The sequence below is a fragment of the Andrographis paniculata genome, unplaced genomic scaffold (assembly GCF_009805555.1).
Source record: "Andrographis paniculata isolate CXL003 unplaced genomic scaffold, ASM980555v1 Contig69END, whole genome shotgun sequence".
NCBI lineage: Eukaryota > Viridiplantae > Streptophyta > Magnoliopsida > Lamiales > Acanthaceae > Andrographis > Andrographis paniculata.
Window position 1 is genome coordinate 6,793,804 of NW_026137605.1, and position 22,642 is coordinate 6,816,445.

The 22,642-nt window shown below is 32.4% G+C and overlaps 1 protein-coding gene across 2 annotated transcripts; it reads right to left on the reverse strand.

The window, feature by feature from the left end:
- Positions 1–4,786: 4,786 nt before the first annotated feature.
- Positions 4,787–16,933, reverse strand: LOC127263447 (phospholipid-transporting ATPase 3-like). Of its 2 annotated transcripts, XM_051292466.1 has the most exons (27): positions 16,607–16,933; positions 15,462–15,527; positions 14,344–14,405; positions 13,638–13,719; positions 13,437–13,547; positions 11,903–11,980; positions 11,544–11,640; positions 11,144–11,250; positions 10,866–10,931; positions 10,484–10,605; positions 10,313–10,394; positions 10,144–10,221; positions 9,928–10,044; positions 9,565–9,717; positions 9,370–9,474; positions 8,088–8,230; positions 7,906–8,007; positions 7,748–7,811; positions 7,453–7,665; positions 7,110–7,275; positions 6,945–7,024; positions 6,598–6,837; positions 6,228–6,449; positions 5,981–6,148; positions 5,520–5,879; positions 5,337–5,443; positions 4,787–5,244 (listed from the first exon to the last, which is right to left on the reverse strand). In XM_051292466.1, the coding sequence occupies exons 1-27, from the start codon at positions 16,769–16,771 to the stop codon at positions 4,929–4,931; spliced, it is 3,672 nt and encodes a 1,223-aa protein (XP_051148423.1). In that variant the 5' UTR covers positions 16,772–16,933; the 3' UTR covers positions 4,787–4,928. The 2 variants fall into 2 exon arrangements, with proteins under 2 accessions (XP_051148423.1, XP_051148424.1); XM_051292467.1 differs by lacking the exon at positions 15,462–15,527.
- Positions 16,934–22,642: the final 5,709 nt, after the last annotated feature.

Genomic DNA, 22,642 nt, shown 5'->3' on the forward strand with positions numbered 1-22,642 from the left:
GGTCCGAACATGGCTAATCTCCAATGGAAGAGGATCATCGAAACACAGGAGCAAGGAGGTTAGGCCGAAGAGATGCAGCCGCCAACCTTCCATCAACAGGCAGCCAGAGTGCAGCCGCTGACACCAAATCAACAGGAGGTCAAGCCTATAATGGATGTTGATGTCATCACAGATTTCATAAGAAAGGCATTTTCAAAAAGAAGGTTTGAAAAGAAGCCTAATGCCACTTTGAGCGCGAAAAATTCACCTCCATACGAAAAAAAAAGCTACAGGGGTAGAGACTCCAGATATTGTGGAGGCTCCAATTGAAAAGGAGTCTGCGGAGGTAGAGGTTCTAGAAGCCATCGAAGCTCCAGAGCTTGTGGATGCAGAGACTCCAAAAGCTGTGGAGGTTCCAGTTGCAAAGGAGTCTGCGGAGGCAGAGGTTCCAGAAGCCATAGAAGCTCCAAAGTTTGTGGAGGTAGAGATTCCAGAGGCTGTGGAGGCTCCAGTTTTAAAAAAGGGTCCGCGGATGCAAAGGTCCAGAAGTCATGGAAGCTCCAGAGCTTGTAATGGTAGAGACCCCAGAGGCTGTGGAGGCTCCAATTGAAAAGGAGTCTGCGGAGGCAGAGGTTTCAGAAGCCGTGGAAGCTCCAGAGTTGTGGAGGCAGAGACTTCAGAAGCTGTGGAAGCTCAAGTCGAAAAGGAGTCTGCGGAGGCAGAGGTTCCAGAAGCCATGGAAGCTCCAAAAAAGAAGCAGGTTGTGGAGCCACTTCAAGAAAAAAAGCAGGCTATGGAGCCACTTCCAGAAAGAAATCAGGCTGCAGAGCCACCAAGGAAGCAGACCATGGAGCCGCCAAGGAAGCAGGCTATGGACCCGCTTCAAGAAAGGAAGTAGGTTGTGGAACCGCTTCCCGAAATAAAGCAGGCCATGGAGCCGCCAAGGAAGCAAGTTGTGGAGCCGCTTTCATAAAGAAAACAGGTTGTGGAGCCGCTTTCAGAGAGAAAAAAGGCTGTGGAGCCCCCTTCAGAAATAAAGCAGGTTGTGGAGCCGATTTCAGAAAGAAAGTAGGCTGTGGAATTGCTAAGGAAGTAGGTTCCGCTTCAAGAAAGAAAAGAAACTGTGGAACCGCTAAAGAAGCAAGCTGTGGAGCTGCTCTCAGAAAGGAAGCAGGTTGTGGAGCCACTTCTAGAGAGAAAGCAGGCTGCGAAGCCGCTAAAGAACCAGGCTGTGAAGTCTTTTCCAAAAAGGAAGCAAGTGGATGAGCTTCCGGAAGAATTCAAAGCTCCGGAAGAATTTCAAGAGTTAGAGGAAGTTTTCGTTGATGAGGAGCCTATCTTCGAATGGAATGATGTGGCAACCATGATAGAATTTAAGAGGCTCGGGCCTGGTCAAAACTAACATGTCAAGCCTTTGGACATTCTAGTCTTGATGAATGGCTATCCTCTTGACCAAGTTCTGGTGGATAGTGGAGCTTCTGTGAATGTGTTGCCAATGAGACCCTACAAAAGTTCAGAAAGACTAGTGATGATTTGATTTATACATTTGTACGGCTTACCGATTTTATGGGGAATTCTTACAAACCAGCAGGTATGATCACTTTGAGTGTGCATGTGGGGACAAAGGAAATATCATCAACTTTTATGGTGATCGATAGTAGGCCATTCTATTTGGCTCTCTTGGGACGGAATTGGATTCATGTATGCGAGTGTATGCCTTCGACACTCTATCAAACGTTGATGTTTTGGAATGGAAATGAAGTCCAAGAAGTGAAGGCTGAGGAGGATTCCTTGTTGACAGAAATGACCATAGTTGATTCAAGCGGACGGCTCAAAACAAAAGGACATGGGCTCAATGGAAGCGATCGCCCAACCCTATTGAGAAGGGCATTGTTGGACATGGGTCCAAAAACACCTGAGCGTGAAGGAGGCTCAAAGACAAAAGTAGAGCCAAAGTTCCTTGGCCACGGAGCCGCCGAACAGCAATGGAACTTCATGTCTTGGAGCCAAAGACTGCTGCCTCCACAGAGCCGAAGACAACAGCTTCCATTGGATTGTGGTGCTTCCACAGGGTCAAAAATAGCCGCCTTCATGGACCTTAGGGCAGCAACCCCTCGGACTATGGCGCTTCCATCCCAGAACAATGTTTCCATAAGGTCAGAAATTGCTGTCTCCATTGGGTTGGAAAAACTACTTCTATTGGATTGCGGTGCTTCTACAAAATAGAGGAAGGTTGCCTCCACAAGATAGAAAGCAACAACTTCCACAGATCATGGGATAACTACCTCCATTGGCATTGAGTTAATAATTTTGTACTGAACATTAGTGGAGGGCTTATGCACTTTCATACTTTATTCAAAAAGCTCCATGGAACAAGCCAACAAGAGGAAAACTGAAGATTCCATGTAACTCGAACCTGTTAGCGACACATCCCTTTGGACCGGCTAGGAGTACGATGGAAACAAGTCGGAGTAAGCGACATATCTGGTCTAGAGGCAGTGGAAGAAGTTTGGAGCAAGTGGAACCCGGTCCAGAGGCAATGAAAGCGGTTGAGAGCTGATAAAAGAAGATTACTAGGTGGTTGATGGAAGAAGGTTGTCACGTGGTTGATGGAAGGAGGTTACCAAGTGGTCGATGGGAGGAGGTTACTAGGTGGTTGACGGAAGGAAGTTACCGGGTGGTTGGGAGATGATGGAAGAAAGTTACCAGACGGTTGGGAGTGATGAGGGAATAATTGAAACTGCCCTTTTAGTGGGAAGATGCGGTTATTCTATTTTAGGATTAAAACTAGGAAAAAATACATCACACACGCACAAGAAGATGAACTCGCATATTTCTCTATTTTTCTTTTCGTAGTTTTTAGTTTCCATTTATGCATTTTAATTCGAATTACTTGTATTTACGTTTCTAGCATATTTTTATCCACTTTTCAATAGATTTATCCGATCTTTAGTAAATGTTAATTTAAATTCATCGAAATCGGTCGTTTAGGCTTGAAGCCTCGTTTAAGATCGAAGCCGTGTAGGCTCCACCGAAAGAGCCGCCCCAAATCCGACGACGGACAAACTCTTTGGAGTACTTCCAAAACCCACACCGACGAATTGACGAACTATTTTAGAACATCCGAATTTTAAGATCCATCACTTAGATATATTTTTTCTATTTTTGGCTATTTATTTATTTTTTAAAAAACTAAATAAAAACAACATATTATATATATATATATATATATATATTCGCAAATGAAAATCTCGTACTCAAGTGTTAGCGTGCATATGCATCATTAATATATTTGTTTGTTTGTTATTTTCAATTAGAATTTTATTTATTATTTTTTAAACAATATCTAACTAAATATTTATTTTTTATCATATTATATTAAAAATAATTTATATTTAAAATAGTATATTAATATTTATTTATATTATATCAAATAATTACTTTAATTCAATATTTTCATATTCAAAATCTAAAATCTAACTCCCATGCCAATAGACAAACACATTTCGTATTTTGCAAAAAATAGTACAATTAAAACTAAAAGCAAAACAAATAAAATAAAATACAAAATAAACTTGTAAACAGTAAAATATTAATATATATTTAAATTTAAAAGATTTATTTTTTATATCGAATTTAGTGGCACAAATATAATGGTTTTTTTTTTTTTTTTAATTTAGATTTGATTTTCAATAATAAAAATTTAAATTTAAATAATTGATATAAATAAATATTAATTATATCTTTAAATATAAATTTAATTTTAATATAATAAAGAAATAAGTATTTTAATTTAATAGTACTTTTTAAAAGGAAAAAAAAACAATTAAATTTGAATAAAAAGCAACATTTTTATAAAAATTATAAATACTTCGTCCCTTAAATAAGTATTTATTTATTTTTTACACGTAATTTAAGGTATATTAATATTATATTTATGCATAGTATAAATAAAATAAAAATGATTAAAGTAATCTTATTTGTACTGTAAGTTGTAAAATATTTGTAATATTTGATAGATAGTACAGTTAAAAAAAAAAAAAAATGAATACTATATTATGAGCGGACTAAAATAAAAATAATAATAATTTATTAAGGTACATAAAGTATAATAAATAAAAAAAATTTAAAATTTATGTTGGATGTCATTTTTATTTTTATTCTGTTTTTCTTAAAATGATTAAATAACATATATAAAGAAAAATGACAAAAACATTTATATTTGTGTTTTATAATACTATTATTATAATATTTGTACAAAAAAATTATATAAATATAAAAGTATTTTTAATATAAAATAAAATAACGCAAAAAAGTAAATGAGACTTAGAGCGGAACGAGAGGAACATGAAATTCGAAGCTTAAGCAAAAGAAATGGGAGCCTCAATTCATCCCCGAAACAAAAAATTAACTAGAGACCCATGGCTATAAGCAGTAGCTGCTATTTATTTTTAGTTTGAAATTCATTTGAAATTAAATATTAATTTAAAATTATATTAAAACAGTATTTTAATACACCCTCTGTCCCAAGGTTTTCATTTTCCATTTTATCCGTAAATAAGGTTAATTTAGTAATTGTACTACCTATTTCACATAATAAATACCCTTTCAATTTGGAGTATTTTTTGTCTTTTTTTACTATAATCCAATATAATACTAATATTTAAAAATCTACGTGAAAAATAAATGCCACCTTTGTTGCGGGACGGAGGGAGTATAATATTTTTTAAGAAAAAAAAGACATTTTTATGAAAAATTGAATATTTATTACAATTTAAACTCATAAAAAAAAACTTTGTATGTCACTGAAGCAGTATGTACATAACAATAATAATAATAATAAAAAAGATAGAAGGTTTCTACATAGAATACTGAGGGAAGGAAGTAATTTAGGGAGAGGGCAAAAAGATGTACAAACAAACAAGTTAGTATTTTGATGTTACTTCAATTCAATTGGCTTCTTTCTTTCCTTGTGTCTTGGATTTGTTCTTAGAGCTAGCTCTTTTTGCAACATCCCATGCTTTCTGCGGCACGTAGACGCCCGCCTGCGACGCGAAGAATGATTCGTACCCCGGGGAGTCAAACGCGAACCCCGTGTGCTTCGACTTCTCCCCGGGAAGTTGCATTACAGCATAGCTCCGAGCCTCACCTGGTGTTAGTTCATTGTTCCCGACTTCAAGCAGCCCGATCCTGGTGCTATCCGGCTCGTGCCTGTGAATTTCCTGGACGATCTGATAGTCATACGGCGCAAACCAGCGCTGAACTCTGTGAAAAGGATGAGTTTTTGTGAATACAATGAATATTGGCAACGTGTAATTAAGAAGGATGAGTTGGCACGAGTAAAGTAAAATGCTTACCCCATGTAGACGAATTCTGGAAAGAGAGCAGCAATGGGGACGAGAAGAAAAGTTAAGTAGAAATAGACGGTGCTCATCAGGTCGAACATGACGAAGTAGACGTTCTCCTGCAGAGAAAATGCAATGCAATGTAAGGTCATTTGGGAATGTTAACTATTATGTGAACAGAGGATGAATTCTTGCCTGTTCTTTGGGTAGAAGGAATCCCGAGTAGATGAAGACGAATATGAACCATGATAGGATTGTTCCTCCGACGCTTATATGGTGCCATTTGGTGATTGTGTTGCAAGCCATTAGGAGGCGCAGGTTGACGGTGACGACGAGGCATGTGAAGGCCATCGTGCTGACGTCCCACAGGCCAAAGATCTTGCCAGCTGAATTAATGGCTTTAGTACTCGAAGCAACAACAAAGTAATATAAAATGAGCGATTGGGCGATTGAGAAGAGAGCCCATGTTGCGACGACTCTCCATTTGAAGAACATGTTCCTTATTCCTTCCCTGTACAGCTCGGGATACTTCTTCGAAAGAGTAGCATTAACATCCTGCGCGAAATGCAAGAGGAACGCGAAAAGGTTAGAATATCTAGGCAAATTCTGGTGACAAATTGTGATGATAAGATGAGTAAACTGATCGTGTTCAATACCTTGTCGAAAAGTCCAAGAATGATGACAGGCAATGCGGAAAAGAAAACATTATAGAGAGACTGATACCAATCGTCGTAGAATCTTTGGCCGGAATATCCAGTTTGGAATGTGAACCAAAACTGGGTGAGGGAGAATGTCAAGTTCTTGTAAAAGAAGTATGTGATGACCTGCATAAAATTACAGAGCAGTTTATACTTGTGGGAGCAGAAATGAAGCTTCAATGCATATAACTAAAGAAGAACAAACCTTGCAGATTCTATGATACGACCAACGGCCGTGTACGAGTAGTAAGTCTGTGAGGAAACGGAACTGTGCAATGGCGAAATCACTCGCCATTACTGCTTGCATGCCTTCCTGCCCACTTATTCCAACACCAACATGAGCTGCCTGAATCATGCTAACATCATTAGCGCCGTCACCGATGCTGAGGGTAATCCTGTTTGCACCTTTCCTAACAAGGCTTGTGACCTGAAAGAAGCAGACAAAGGAATTGTGCATGGAAAATATTGAAGTAAGAGAATGAACAGGTAATAAGCCAAGCTGTGACAACATAGTACTAATCTAAGGTGGCTGTTGAATAGAAAATAACGAAATGATATGTTTATTTAACACTTACCTGTGCTTTCTGTAGGGGAGAAACTCGGCAGCAAACTACTGAACTGCAATTCAAGCTTAAATTTAGGAGAATTACTCGGAGAGTAGGATCCAGTGCGTACATCAAACACTTTCCATCAATAACAAGGGCCAATTTTTGTCGGCCTGTTGAGTTTAGATGTTTATGCGCCTCCTCACTACACCTTTTCAGCTCATTTTTCACGGTCTCTTTCATATGGCGTGCAAGCTCGACTTGATCGCCCTGAAGTATAGGACATAGCATGTTAAGATGAGATACAGAAATCAGAGGGAATGCAAACTCAACTCTGGAAGTTAGTCGGATAAGACTTTGTATGCAACACTGCTTGCCTTTTCTTCAACTTCTCTAATCGAATCTGTCTCTGAGCTAATTATAAATTGCTTCATGCTGTTATTTATCAACTTGCAAGCTGCACAAGTCGAAAACCAGAGAAAAGGGATGAGATTGTAGCACTAGTTACAAGGTGTGCAAGGATAATAAATCCTCTAAACTACCATAAGCAATATTTATCGCCGTTTCCATCTTGTCTCCGGTCAACACCCAAAGTTTAATTCCTGCTCGGAGAAGGGTCTCTATGGTTGCCGGTACTCCTTCCTGAAGCTTGTCTTCAATAGCAGTGCATCCAATCAAAATGAGATCCTTTTCAATATGTTCAGCAATCTGAAACAGTTTTACTTGATTAGTTAACAAAATGTTCTTCCAATATACATAGCAATATTGGACTACAATGATACTGAATGGTGTTGGACATAACTTCGAAACATATTAAGAAAGGGCTCGGGCTTAAAGAAAATTGCAGTGGGTAAAAGCATGTAGATGGGAAAATTTTCAACACACCTCATCCAATTTCTTCTCTCTGTCTCGTAGTGCAGATTTTGCCTGAACGAATTTCTCATTCCAACTATCATATTCTTCAGGGCTCAAATTCCTATAAGCTAGACACAGAGTACGCAATCCAGTAGCTCCAAATTGCTCGAGGTGTTCACGGGTTACATTTTTTAAATCATTGTTCGTATCCACCAATCTTTCGTAGATCACTGTATCGGCACCCTGTAGAAACCATTATGAAAAGCTATAAATTTGCTCATTGCACAATACCATATATACAACAGACATTATGCACCAAAGGGACCTTGGAATAGAGTACAAGTCTGCCATCAGGATAGCGGCAGACTACAGACTGGCGCTTCCTCGTGCTACAACAAAACAATAACTCTGAAATTTTAGTTGTTGAAAATTTTTAATTTGAGAAAACATTAAATCAGAAAGAAATCAAAAAAGTTAGTTTGCCTGTTAAATTCAAGGACGTTTAAAATTTCATATTGAACATCCTGAATACTTCCCAACTTCTCAACATGTGACTCACGAACATAAATTGTTGTTGGTGTCCGTCTGCAGTTAAGACACTACAAGTCAAGCTTTAAGCATAATATATTCAAGGGACTGAAAAAGTAACTATAAAAATTATAAACCTGTAGAAAAAGAAGCCAAAATTCTTTGCTGCAGAAACCAAAGCAGCTTCATCGGGAGATGCTGCTTGATATCGTATCTTTTCAGGGGATTCATCGCCTTCAGGAAGAACAGTGTGACATATTGCTAGGCACCTGAAAAATTCCTATACAAAACAAAATATACTGTACGTTATAAAATTCTCATCTGCCACGAAATCAATGATGACATTCAATACCCGATGGTGAAATATATGGGTTTTACTTATAACAAACACATTTACTATACCACATTGTAATATAGTGAGAGGACGCCTATAAGAAAGATGATTTTCCATAGCATTGAACAAATTCAATATGATATGCAGGGATATCATAGATTATTAAACAACACAAAAATAGGCTCGTTGCAACACAAAAAATCTATAAATTAATTTAATAATTATCATTAAAATAAATAAATATAAAAAAATATATGATCAATAATTGAATATTCATAGACAGTTATACAAGAAAGGCAGTTACATAAGAAAATATATTAGATCACTGCTAATTTGATAAATAGATAGTCAATGTTATTCAAATTCATACCCTAATAAATAATCTACTTCTTCATTTTCACCCTCTTCACTACTACCCAAACAATTATCCTAGATGATGTAGTTCTTTTTCATTTTCATGTATTTCTTCAATTGTATTTTTATCACTTCGCACAATGTCTTTTCCTTTTCTAAAGCTAGAAGTAGCTATAACTTTCTTTCTCAAGCAATGTTTGCTTCTTAGCATATATAGAAGGTTCTTGTATAACTGATACATTATATTATACAATTCAAACCAAATGGCCACAAAAGTTTTTTTTTATAAAAATCTAACTGATAAGTGGATTGATTATCACTAATGTAAATACATAGTCTCACATTTAAAAACAAATAGAGAGTTTCCGCCACTCCACAACGCACTAAGGCTAAACAGAGCAACAGCATAATTGCGTAAATGCCGCACTAGTGACAACTATGAATCTAATGAAGTAATCTAAACCATCTAAAGTTTGATCAACAACCAAGACAAATGAATCCTCTAATGCCTGAAACAAGGAAATCAATAAAGTGATTGTTATTTTGTGAACTTTACAAAGTTTTTATTATTCATCAAGCTAAGGCAGCAGCTAAATGATCGGTCACAAAATCAATCATTGCAGAAAAAATAAAAGCATGTGATGAAAACTAGATGATAATGCAGGAACAAAAATATTAAAAATTACTTTTTGGTGCAGTTCTTTGAGTTTTCAACAATTATATAACCTTACTTTGCAAGCATCAGGATTAGGTTCATTTCTCCAAGCACCTTTCATAAGTCGTGGATCCTTAAAATTGAATCCCTTTTCAAGTTGTACATTGGACTGCTTCTTAGCCTGAAAATGGAAAGCATCCAACTTAAGAAATATTCACACCGCATGTACCTTCATAAATCCCAAATGAAAAATAAATAAAATAAAAAATACCTCAACTTTTGCTTCAGCCTTTTGAGCATTTCCAATCTCCTTCTCTATTTCACTGACACCAGAACCATAGACTTCTCCACCAATCGAACATTTAAAAAATTCCATCAAATTTCTTGTCAAAGTCCCGGTTTTGTCAGAGAAAATATATTCCACCTATCAAGGGAAAATATACAGTCAAGAAATTCAAATCTTACAAGGTTATCAACAGGCCAGAAATAACAAACAATATATCTAACAGTCCATTGAAGCATTTAACTACAATCTTGTAAAGTATTTGGAAACAAACAAAGACAAGAGACAAAAGCACATGTACCTACGCAATTCCGAACTCATTGGAAAAAGTTCAACAGTTAAAATATCTACCTGACCTAGTTCTTCATTTAAGTTAGAAGTACGTGCTGATGCTGGGGTATTGCTCTCAGCATGGTACATATGTAAATCATTGTTGATGAATTGAGAGGATTGAATAAATTTAACCATCTGAAATCAAACAGAAAGAAAAAAACTGTTGATCTACACTGCCTATAAAAGTTAAATTAAAATAAGTAACATAAATAAGCCAACCATGAGAAAATCTACCTCAACAGATACATAGAGAGAGATGGGAATGATTGGCGAGTAAAGAGTTAGAAGAGTAAACAAAGTCAAGACAGCAACCTAGCAACCATGATAAAGAAAAGTGGAAAAGTTAAAAGTTGACAACAGAAACAATGGACATAAACTTGAAAAACCTGATCTCTTTATTCACCACGATTCTGTTGTCAGGATCAGACTGTTTCTCTGAATTGTCAAAGCGTAAATAGTAGTACTTGCGGTCTATAAATACACCACTGCAAATATCATTATAAGAGACATCATTTTATAACTGTATAAAGGTTATTTATTTCCAAACTAGTGATATTGTATTAGACAGGCCAACCTGCCAATGGCACCCAGAAGACACATTGAAAAAAGAACAGTGAATAGCGCTAGTATAAGCTTATCAAGTTTCTTTTCCAACGTGCTTCTTTTGGAAGGAATTTTCATAGAGTTCATCATAACCTGAAAGTAAACCACAAGGACCAGTAAAATACTCTACATGTGCCCTGTGATGAAGGGAAGTGTGAGGATAAACATGCAAGAAACACATCAAGAAATTGTGCCAATTGGAATATGGAGAAACTATTAGCTAACATACAACTCTTTGTTAAATTTCAAAATGGCTTGGTGAAAAGGTGACCCCACAGAGGTTTGAGCAACTTTCTCAGGAAATGTCAGTATTCAGAGAAATAAGGAAATTAAGACACAGTAATCAGACATACCTTTGTCTCATGACCAGTAAAAATGACAGCACCAACCATGTACTCGGTATTTCTAAGACTACATCCCTGAAGACATTCAATAATAGTCATTATAAGGTAATACCAAAAACTTAGAGAACTACAGAAACCATCTGTTAGAATGTAAAGAAAACCTTAATTCATAGAAAACAATTGCATAATTTTTATCTATGTTAATCTAACAAGTAATATGAGCATAACCTAATATAATATAACGAACAATAACACCAGCCATCATAAGAGAAGATTTAATAGCATACCCGCAAGAGAAGTTGATTTGGACTGAGAGGCAAAGTTTGTTGGTTAATAATCAAGTTGCCAGTGAAGGTGTACAGTGAATTATTGGGTTGCTCACACTGTACCTCACCTACATTAATTGTGAAGTTTTAAGAATATGATTGATATGCAGTAAATGATAATTTTTGGTTTTCTTCATGAAGAAAATTACTATAAAAAACTGTTAACTTCAGTTGATAATCATCAATTCAGCAGGCTAATGTAACACCACATGCTACTCTTTTAGAACACATTGATATCCTCCATGCTAGCATTATTAAATTCTAGCCCCCATAGGCTTTGGTCTGGCTGCCACTTCGGCAGGGGTAGATGAATTGTAAACTCTAGACAATTGATAAAATGCAAGCCAAGAAAAAACAAAACCTTTAAATTCATATAGTTTCTCGGGGGTGATATATTCCCATGTCTTTTCTAATGCTTTCCGTATCTTCAAGTTGGTTTCACCATCAAGATTTGCTGTCTACAAAAAAAAAAAAAAAAAAAGATAAAAAGGGAAAAAAAGAAAAAAGAAAAAGGCGCCATTTCGATGATATGGAGGACTCAACCTAAAAAGGATTCAGATTTGATCTCTTAACATACATTAAACAAGAGAAATGGAATTTAAAATTTATAATAATAATTAAATAAGGGAAAAGATCACTGGATCCATTGGTATCAAAGGTTATGGACCTCTTTTCTAGTACATAATAAGGGATATATTGCAGTAGGACATAGGAGAAAACCTCAATGTAGCAGACACCGTCAAGGTTCGTGCTGCCAAGGAATAGCAAATCAGCTGGAAAAAAACCATCCTGCCTCACCTGAGACCAAACAAATAGTCACCTATCAGAACTTCAGGCTTAATATTAAAAAACAAGAAAAGGTAGTCATATGCATAAATCACATAAAAAGGTTCATAAGTAGTTTCATGAGCATTATGGCTTTGTTAGGTTACCTACATCCTTACAATCAAAATTCTGCTTAGTCATCATAAACATATACTCAATCTAGACTGATAAAGCATCCAATGCATGTTCATTAGTTTAATTCATACTCCCTCCGTCCGCTATAATTATGTTAGGTTTCTTTTTTTGGTTGTCCACTAAACATATGCATAATTCATTTATAGTAAACAACTTTATTCACCTACAACTTTATTACTTTTACTTTAACAAATAATAACCAATTTGTCACTATTTTTTCTACTTCTCACATTACCATTTTATCAATATTTCAATCAACTTTCTTATAATACCCCACTTTACTTTATCTACCTCACTTTTATATTAAAATGTCATTATTTCTTAGTCTCTGTACCTACACAATGCGGCATAAGCATCATGGACAAAGGGAGTAATAACTAGCACCAACAGACTACAACAATATGAGGTTCTAAATTTAATGTACTAGATACTAGGTTGGTTTTGTGCAAGAAGAGACTGAGCACATAATATTTTGAAATTGCCTTATCCCTCTCCACCCCCAAGGCCCCCAACTGTTTGTTCTAGTAATTTATAACTGCTATAGATCAGTGCTAATTTAACATAAGTGTGTGGTTCTTCTAGGGTGACTAGAGCCGTTAAACGACTTAAGTACAGATTGTTTAAACTCGACTCGAACATGTTATCGGTATAGGCTCGGTTCAACTTGTATAGGGTTCGAGCTAAAATGGTGGCTGAAGTTTGGCTTGCTAGGCTCGACTTCAAGTTTAAGCTCAGATCTCAAAGCTCGAACTCAAGTTTGAGTTCGGATCGAATTTTAAATGTATATTATATATTTTTAGTACATAAATTAAATAAATCTAGTTATATTCACAATTTACTATAGTAAAATATTCAAAGTTCACTAATAATTGCAAGTTTTGATACATAGATTAACATATATTATATCAATACATAAAATGATACAAAGACACCATCTCAATCAAACTTCGGCTCATTTACAAATTAATAATTCTCGAGCTCGAACCGTCTATCTGTTATAAACAAATCTTTATAAACAAGTTGTGTCAGCTTTTGAAGAGCCAGGTCAAGCTTGGCTCTCAAGCTACCCGGTTCATTGTCATTTGCCTCACTTTTGTACATTATTTTATAGACCTACAATCACTACATCCAGTAATTTCAGACATGCCAATAATATAATAACTAGGAGATAGTTGACAACTTTCGCTAAGATAGCCAGTATAGACATATGTCATGCATCACAAGACTTTTGATCTACGCTAAACAAGAGAATGAAGCATATCTGGCAAAAGAAAAATAAAACTTGCCAACTTACTTTGACTATATCTCCAACCTGCAGTTTCTTCCAAGGACAATATACCCACGTCTGATCTTGCAACACTTCTACAATGGAATTATTGATTGATGTATCATTTTGACGACGTTTCTTCCATGTATAAAATAATACAAAGAAAAAAAGGGTGAGAATGTTTAAGTTTGCATGTTTCATTTGTACAGGAAATAAGCTAATACTCACCCAGTCCTCCCATGCTTCTTTTATGAGAGATACAAGAAGCACCAATGTCAATGGAAGCACATTTGTAATTGGACTTACAGGGCTGCATGAAATATGAATTTAATCAAATCCAAGGCATTTAGCATCGAAGAGGAAAGCAAGAAAATAGCTACTAAACTCCCACATTTCTTCAATGTAGAGTTCATATATGATTGATCTTAAATAAGTCAATAAACAAGAAACTGATGCTCTGAAAGCCGAAAAGATTAAGCGTGCGTAGTCAACTAGATAGAACACACAGAATAAGCGCATACATACATACATACATACAAAGAAAAATTCATTTTCAGTCGCCCCCAAGCATCCTTAAAGAAACTAATACAGAACAACTTTTCTGTTTAGTTTGAGGTCAATTTTCTCCTAAATTTCAAACTTTATGACTAGACAGTCACTACAGAAACAGAATACATGGAATTTGAAGTTGTTTCGACTGAATGTTCAAGACAGATAAATTTCCCTAAAGACATAATCTTAATGGCTATTTCCCTGGTAGGATTAAAGTTCTATAGGTCAATTTATTCATGTTGCTGCTTGATTCAGAGCAAATAATTCAGGATTCCCTATAGCCCCATTTTAGCAACCTTGTTCTACCAAACAATTTATGAATTAATATAAACAGCCATAGTGGTTCAAGCCTCAGCAGATCAATGGTATTATAGTAACATACCTTACAGGGGTGCAAGACAAGATCGAGATCATGAGAAAATATAGGTTAGCCACCCGCCTGAACTGTCAATGTAAATTAAACGGGAGTAAATCAGGCAAAACCACATAGAGACAAGAAAGCAAACAAACTGAAAGAGCAGAACACAAAGCCAGAAGTACATAAATTAGATTTCCTACTACTGTCATCTACAAGATGTAATCAAGGAAGGACCTTGTCGAACAGCTTACTAAGTCAAAGAAATGCATTCTCATACAAAATTCTGAGACAAAATTGCAGTCACACTACTCCAAGGAATGGTTAATATCACACTCTGTTCATTAATAATGCTTGTGACTTGAGATAAAAACTTCTCCATTACACTAATTGATATAACTATTCAGCTGCTAAAATAATAGACAAAAGCAAGAATAAAAGGGCTGCTAAAAAGAAAGGCTACTGAAGAGAAAGGAAATCCAAATACATGTTTGATACTTTCAAGTAAATGGAATTCGAGGTATTGATTGGGTTGTAGAAGTTATTATTCTTTGTAGGGTAAGGTAATTATTTGTTCCAATGAGAGTAAACTCACACTCAGAGGCCCAAATTAAAATGGTTACACTAAAATGTTTTAAATGTTCTTAGCATGACCATTGATCCCTCGCATGCTAGTCGGAGCTTCCCCATTGGCCATTTCTTCTCCATGCAGTTCCGAGGCCAATTCTAAACCCTTTAATATTGATCTCTTTAAGCAGCTCCTCCAAGATTCCTCCCATCGTGCTCTAAGGTCATCTTCTTTGAGTTCCTCCACTAATTCCTCTATTACTTAAATGAAAACTCACTCCGTCTAGGTTCTTGAGAATGTTTTCAATCATTTGCACCATCTATGGTTAAACAACCCTGTCCCAAGACACAGAGAAACTTCTCCAGTTGGGGACAGAGAAAGTTAGAGATCCCAACTTTCACATAAATTGTGTTTGAACATTTTGATGGATTCTATACTTATTGCAACCCAGCCATTAGTTTAATCTCGACATAGATTCCAACACAGTTTTCATCGAGCAATAATATAATATCAAAAGAATTTGTAGCAACTTATAACAAAAATTTTAATCGTACAAATACAACAACAAAAGAATTACCTGTTCAAATAGCCCCTTGGGTAGAAACGTAAAGACGTCATACTTTGTCGTGGACACAGAATTGCCCTGAAAGGTATATAATGCTAATTACACCACCAGCTAGATAAGTTCTTTATCTTATTTACAAGAGATTCCATATTGTTCAGGCATCGAAGATGGAAAATATTAGAGGGTTTCACAATTTGTTCAAAGTGTTAAAGGTAGGGAAGATATATATAATCATCTCAGTTGATTGTCCAGGAAGAAAGATAATACGCCTCTATCACAAAATACTTGGACAAAATAAGATGCTTGAAATCAAATTCCAGGGTATCCCTTTTCTTTGCTTTTATTTTCTTTTTCTTTTATTTATTTATTTATTTTTTAGACAATTCCACATAACCAGTGCATATAAGCCGATCACTACATTCATAAGTCATACTCTCAATCGCAAGATAAGATACCATGCACATAAACTCTGACTAATGAGAGCCCATTTCATGTTCAGATCACTTCTATATATTCATTATAAATATGAGCTGCAAACGCTACATAAATTAGTAAAAGTGTTTTTGCAGTGACATATTCAATGCAATAGCAGAGTTTTTCTACTACACATTCTTTCATTGATGTTCTTTTAACATTTCTCTGTTTTTTCCGAAATTAAAACTATTAGCAATAAAAAACGAATAAAGAGGACCTATAGTCAGACAGTACATCGAGAAGGTATATTAAAAAATACCACCCAATTAGAGTATCCCCAATAACGAGTTTACCAACTTCCATGCTATATGTGGGCAAATATTGAAGAAGGATGATGATTCACAGCTTAATCTATCCAGACCCCAAAGTTTAAATCTACGTAAGTAGTAAGAATGGTTGCGTAACGATTGATGACAACCTAAAAATTGGTTTGAAACCTCCATAATGTAGAGAAATTGTCAAATAAAACCACCAATTTAGATATCTACTCCTCGACATAAATATATAGAAGGATACCAGAATGCCACAGGACAGATTGAAGACACAACAAAGCTAATCAAAGATATATATATATATATCTACAACACAATACAGTGAAAGCAAATCAAAATGTACCTAAACAAACAAATCATCGCAAAAAAAAAAAAAAAACGCAGGTAATGATCGAAGTATGACGGAGAAACCTTGAATTTCGCGATGGCATTGGCCTCACGATCATTGCAAAACACCGTCCTATGACCTGGCGCCTGCGGCTGAACATTTCCGAGACGAACCGTTCGAGACGACGAAATGCGCTCTACCAATGGCGCCCCGTCGCCGCCGCCTCTAAATCGCTTCCATGCGGCCATTCTCACCCAAAACTCCTCCGATCGAACACGACCAAAATGCGGGAAAACCCTAATTCCGCCGAGAAAATATATATATATTGCGTGTTTATGCGAATTATACGACGATTGATGAATGTCAAAATTTTGAACACTGCAAAATGCCGGCGATGGCAATGTGTGATCGTTGGGAATGGGAATGGGAATGGAGGGAGGGGCTCTTGAGTTCTCGTTTAAGACGTGCACTTGGACCTGCGAGGAAATCTGAGTTCCAGCCACGCGCCGGGGAGCGCGTTATTGGCTATAACGGGTTAGAATCGTGTTATTGGTCAGCTGAGTGGACACGTGTCGTTATAAGAATGAACGATTAAAAAACAGTTGAAATTTGGAAAGTTTGTCCTACGGCTTACGTGCGGGTGGACTGATGGTGACGGGGCAGTTTCTTTTGACCTGAATGCCCAATTTGATTCCCCGCGGATAAATTAAATCCAAGGGTCAACTAAGCGTGCTTTCGTTTGTAAGATTTGTGCAAAATTTTACTATTTATCTAATTTTTTTTTTCTAAAAAATTAAATTAAACACTTATTTTTTATTTTTTATATTATATTAAAAATTAATTTTACATTCAAAACATCATACAACTATTCAAATTCAAAATTTTATTATTCAAATTCCACCTCAAAATCCAAACCCCTAAACAAACACACCCTAAGTAACCCATTCAATACTCCCTTTATTATTCAAAGTTACGTTTAATTTCTTCCTTTTTTTATTATTTTATTATTTTATAATTTACAAATATTATTATTTCCTTTTTAATGATGAAAAATATCAATTTTTATTTTTTATTATATATTTTATTTTATCATTTTTTTTATAAAAATTTGTATTCAGAGAAAGTATATTATAAACAAATAAATAAATAATTTTAATTCTTATGATATATTATTTCAGTAAGCTTTAATTATGCTAACGTTTATTTTAGTTATCCATAAAATTTATGTAGAATTTATATATAATAAATAGTTTTATTAACTAATAGTATTGACTAATAAAATATTATTATTTTTTTAAATTAATAAAAAAATAAAATACAATAAAATGATTTTTCATCGGTCTAGCTATAAAATATATATTTTTTTATAATATAAAATTTAAAAAATAATAATATTTTAATTATAATGGACAGTCAAAAATAGTATAAAAATAATTTTTCAATAAAATAAAAAATTTGTGAAGAAAATAGAATTTATTTTAAATAATGATTTTATAATTTAGACAAATAAAAAAAAATATACACCATGGAAGCAGATAGAAATAATATATTTTATTAAAAAAAAAGAGTATAATTTTTTTTTCTAATATATATAAAATATATTGTCTTTCATCTCCGATAGAATGTACCTATCTATTATTTAAAAAAAATTAAAAATTTAAAAAATAGTGATATTTTATATAAAATAAATATATAGATTAAGAAATAGTGATATTTTATTGATTAAGTAAAATAATTTTAATATTTTTGTTTTTATAATCATTAAAAATGAATTATTTAAAAAAAAAATTAGAGGTATTTAACTATTTGTATAAGAATTATATTTACTAAAATACTCTATTTAAAATATCATAAATTAAAAAATGCTCTAAATATATGAAATACTAGTCGAAATAGCACACATAGTAAACTTATATAAAATTATTTATAATATTTTATATTATTACCACAATTTACAAATTATATATGATTGATCTATAAATATGAACCAAGAATTATTATTATTTTTTCTTTTCAAAAATTTAATATACCGACAAAATATGTATGATAAATCTATATATTAATACGGTACCAAAATTTTGGTACATAGTATAGATATATACCATTTCATATCTAAATACTAAATTTAAAATAATAATTTTTGTATCAATATATTGAATATTTGCATATATCGATTTATCGAATACTAAGATACCGGAATTATTTTAATATATACTGAAAATATCAAATAATATATTGTACCGTACTAAAAGAATTTAATATGATATAGATTATATGGAAAATTTTGATCTACTAAAATTTAGATATTTTTTTATAATAAAAAAGTAAATAAAAATTTCTGATAAGAAAAATATCTATCAAACTTTTAATAGTTTTTACTATAAATAATTTTAAAATTATATAAATTATAATAAAAAATTAAGAGGTGGAATGGGAGAGGGGCCCTTTGCCCCCATGTAGTTAAATCGGCCCTCTAAATATGTATTTTTTCGATCTGTCAAATTTATTCTCATTTTTTTTTAGTTCGTTCATAAATTTATTTTATTACTAATTTCGATAAAGTTAATAAATCAATATTTAATTACTACATTTATTCAATACTTATTTATAATAAATATCACTACCTTTATTACATTATCTTATTTCGTTTACTTTAATTTCTAACTAAATTTTCAAAAATACCTCCAACCACCTTTTTACTTTTATCACTTTTTCAATAAAATATTTATTTTTTTAAATTTTTCATCCGGACCAAAATGGGGTAATTTTAATAGACGGAGAGAGTAAATTTAATATTATTTCCGTCATTTGACTATATATTAATTTTTCTATTTTGATATGTCCCCAAACAAAATATCAATTTTCTTTTTTTTTAGTAATCTTAATATCCACCTATTATTAAAATTACCTTCAAAACTTACACTATATTATAAATATACCAATATAGTAAATTTTTACATTGAGGACATTTTAGTTATTTTATGTTTATTTATATTACCACCAAATATAATACTAATATTAAAATTTAGTACAAAAAATAAACTGATAAATAGATATGAGATGGATGAAGTACTATTTATTTAAAATATATCGTAAGACAATTAATGTGACCATGGGTGTTCTTTCTAATTTTTTTCCACACATTTTTCTAAAAAAATTAATACACTACACATATTTATCATTTTTATATTCTCTATATAATTTCCTATAACTCACATGAATTTTTTGTATATCCAACTATTTCACAAAACAAACCCATATTTTTTCAAGTATTTTAAAAAAGCAAATGCATTTATTATGTTTCCAATTTCAGACAATTATATATATATATATATATATGCAAATATATTGCTTTTATAAAAAGTAAAATATGATTATTTTTTTTTTTTACATATGCAAACAACAAATTTTGTATTTAAAATAATTGAAATACTACAAGTATATTTTTTTTTATAAAATAGTTTAAAGAATGTAAAATATAAAAAATTATGTATATAATATAAAAATATTAAATATATGTAATCTAGTAATTATTTAGAAAAAATATGTGAGTTTTTTTTTTTTTTTTTTTCAAAAATCAACCCACCCTACTTTTTCAACTTGGGATAGGCTAACGTATTTTTTGCCTTTAAAATCATTGATTGAGCAAGTTAATGTAAAATATTTCTTCCTTCCTAGCTCAATCTATATATATATATATATATATATATATATATATATATCATTTTTGTTTTTTCTATTTAAAAGTATAATTTTCCTATTTTAGTAAAAATAATCATATACTAATATATATTTTATTTTTACCTAAATTACAAATATACCATTACATATACAATTAATTTACACATCAAATCAAAAGACAAAAATATCAAAATTTCTTTTACATTTCCACTAAGCAATAAAATACTATTATTTCATAATTTACTATAAGTATTTTCTTTTATAAAAAGGTAACGACCCATAATATATATTTTTAATTGGAACAATTTTATACAAGTAAATACTTCATCTGTTGTCCCACATTGCATGTCCGGGTTACCGTAGACACCAAAATCTAGGATAAGTATAATTAATAGATAATTAAGAATGTATTAGTGAAAACAATTATCTTTATCATATAAATAATTACATTAAAATAACTAATTAGTCTAATTAAAAATAAAAAAATTATAAAATAGAAATTTTAAAATAAAATTAAAGTGTGTAATTATTTTTAAAAAAAGAAAGTGATATAAGATGCAGGTCGGATAGAAACGGAAGGAATACTATTTTTGTGTTTTGCTTTAACATATATTTCTTTATGTTAGTTATAGAAAATTGTCTAGATAATATAGAAATAATAAATGTATAATATATTAATTTTTTTAAAAAAATATGTATATATATTTTTTCACAAAGCAAACAAACCATATATAATTTTTTTTTTCTTTTTATTAAAACTTAGAGGCAACCAAATGATATTTTTTTTCAAGGTAGAACAATTGCATATTAACTACACATGTAAAATACTTGCCTTTAAAATTGACTAATTACAATTAAACTATTAGGCTGAACCCAATTATTCCAAACTTGTTAACCATGAGACAATTTCAATTTCTTTTATAGTAAAAACATTGACAACAGATGTTCTTTCAATATGAAACTAGTATGTTTACCCGTGTTTATATAAATTATTAAAATCATATAATATAAATAATTTATTATAATGAGAATATCAAAAAATACAAATATTTTTTTGGATCAATCAATTATTAATACAAAATTGCTATATTAAACTACCTCTGTCTACAGCTAATCTATCCATTTGTATTTGGCGTCATTGTTTTTAACATTAAAAATATCATTATATATGTATAACTTTTTATATAAATATTATAAGACAACAATAGAAATATTTTTGTCATTTTTCTTTAATTTGTGTTACGTTTTGATATAATAATTAATATTTAAAGATTAACATGCAAAAAGTAAATGGATAAATTGACGGTGGACGGATGTAGTATATATATATTTTTATTGTGTCCATGATAAGAGATTAATAGTAAAATATATAAACACATTTTATTTAATTTTTTTTTTTAAAGCATTCTTACAAAGTAATGATCAATGTGTAATAAAACAATAATATTTAATAGATGACTATATGTAAATATACTATATATGACTATCCATGAACATATAGTTGGTGGTATAAATATATAAGCATATTCTATTAAAGGATGAATCTACTTCCGTTTATATAATTCATTACGCTCATTGTGGTTTATATAATTGGTGGTATATATGTACTTGAAATAACAATATCTCCATCATTGATATCAATTTTTATCTAATTAACTACATATTTTAAGTAAATTTTTTCACTTTCATAAGATGAAAGTAATATAATTGTGTTAAGATATTTTTATATTTTATGATTATAAACCCTTTTTTTTTTTATTAAGAAATCAATTTTTATATAATTACCATTAAATATTATTTTTGTAAGAAAAGTATTTAAATTTAATTAACTAACTATTATTTAAATACAAAAATAAAAGTTAAAGTACATTCAGACATTGGAAACTATTGGACTGAATTGTTTGATTGTAGTTTGAAATTGATTTGAAATAGCCTGAATGTGCAACCCAATCATCATGAGCAGAGTTGCAATCTTTCTGACAGCTGGTTGGTTGTCCAATCTGTCTTCAGATCCTTGATACATACAACCGAGATTTCATATCAACAAGTGTCAAGGAAATCCTCAACCGATTGAGCTACACAACCTCGGCGGTAATGAGTTCAAGTTGAGTAATAACCATTGCTGCCTGAATAATCGTTCTTGTGAGACAATTCGTGCAAGAGAGAGCCACAAATATGTAAGAGCATTCCTAATGATATTAAATGTAAACAACATAGAGGATATATATATCACCGGTTACACTAAACATACACAACAAATTTATCCATCCTTCATCTCGCATTATGAGGCTCTGAGTTCTCGTCATTTTAGTGGATTCCTCCATATTCACTGATTGCAGAGTCGAATCGAAACTTGCATGAACTTGTGGTTAAATTTTATATTTTCTCAAACGTTTCGCAGACGCATCATTATAATTTTTCTATACCTATTTGTTGTA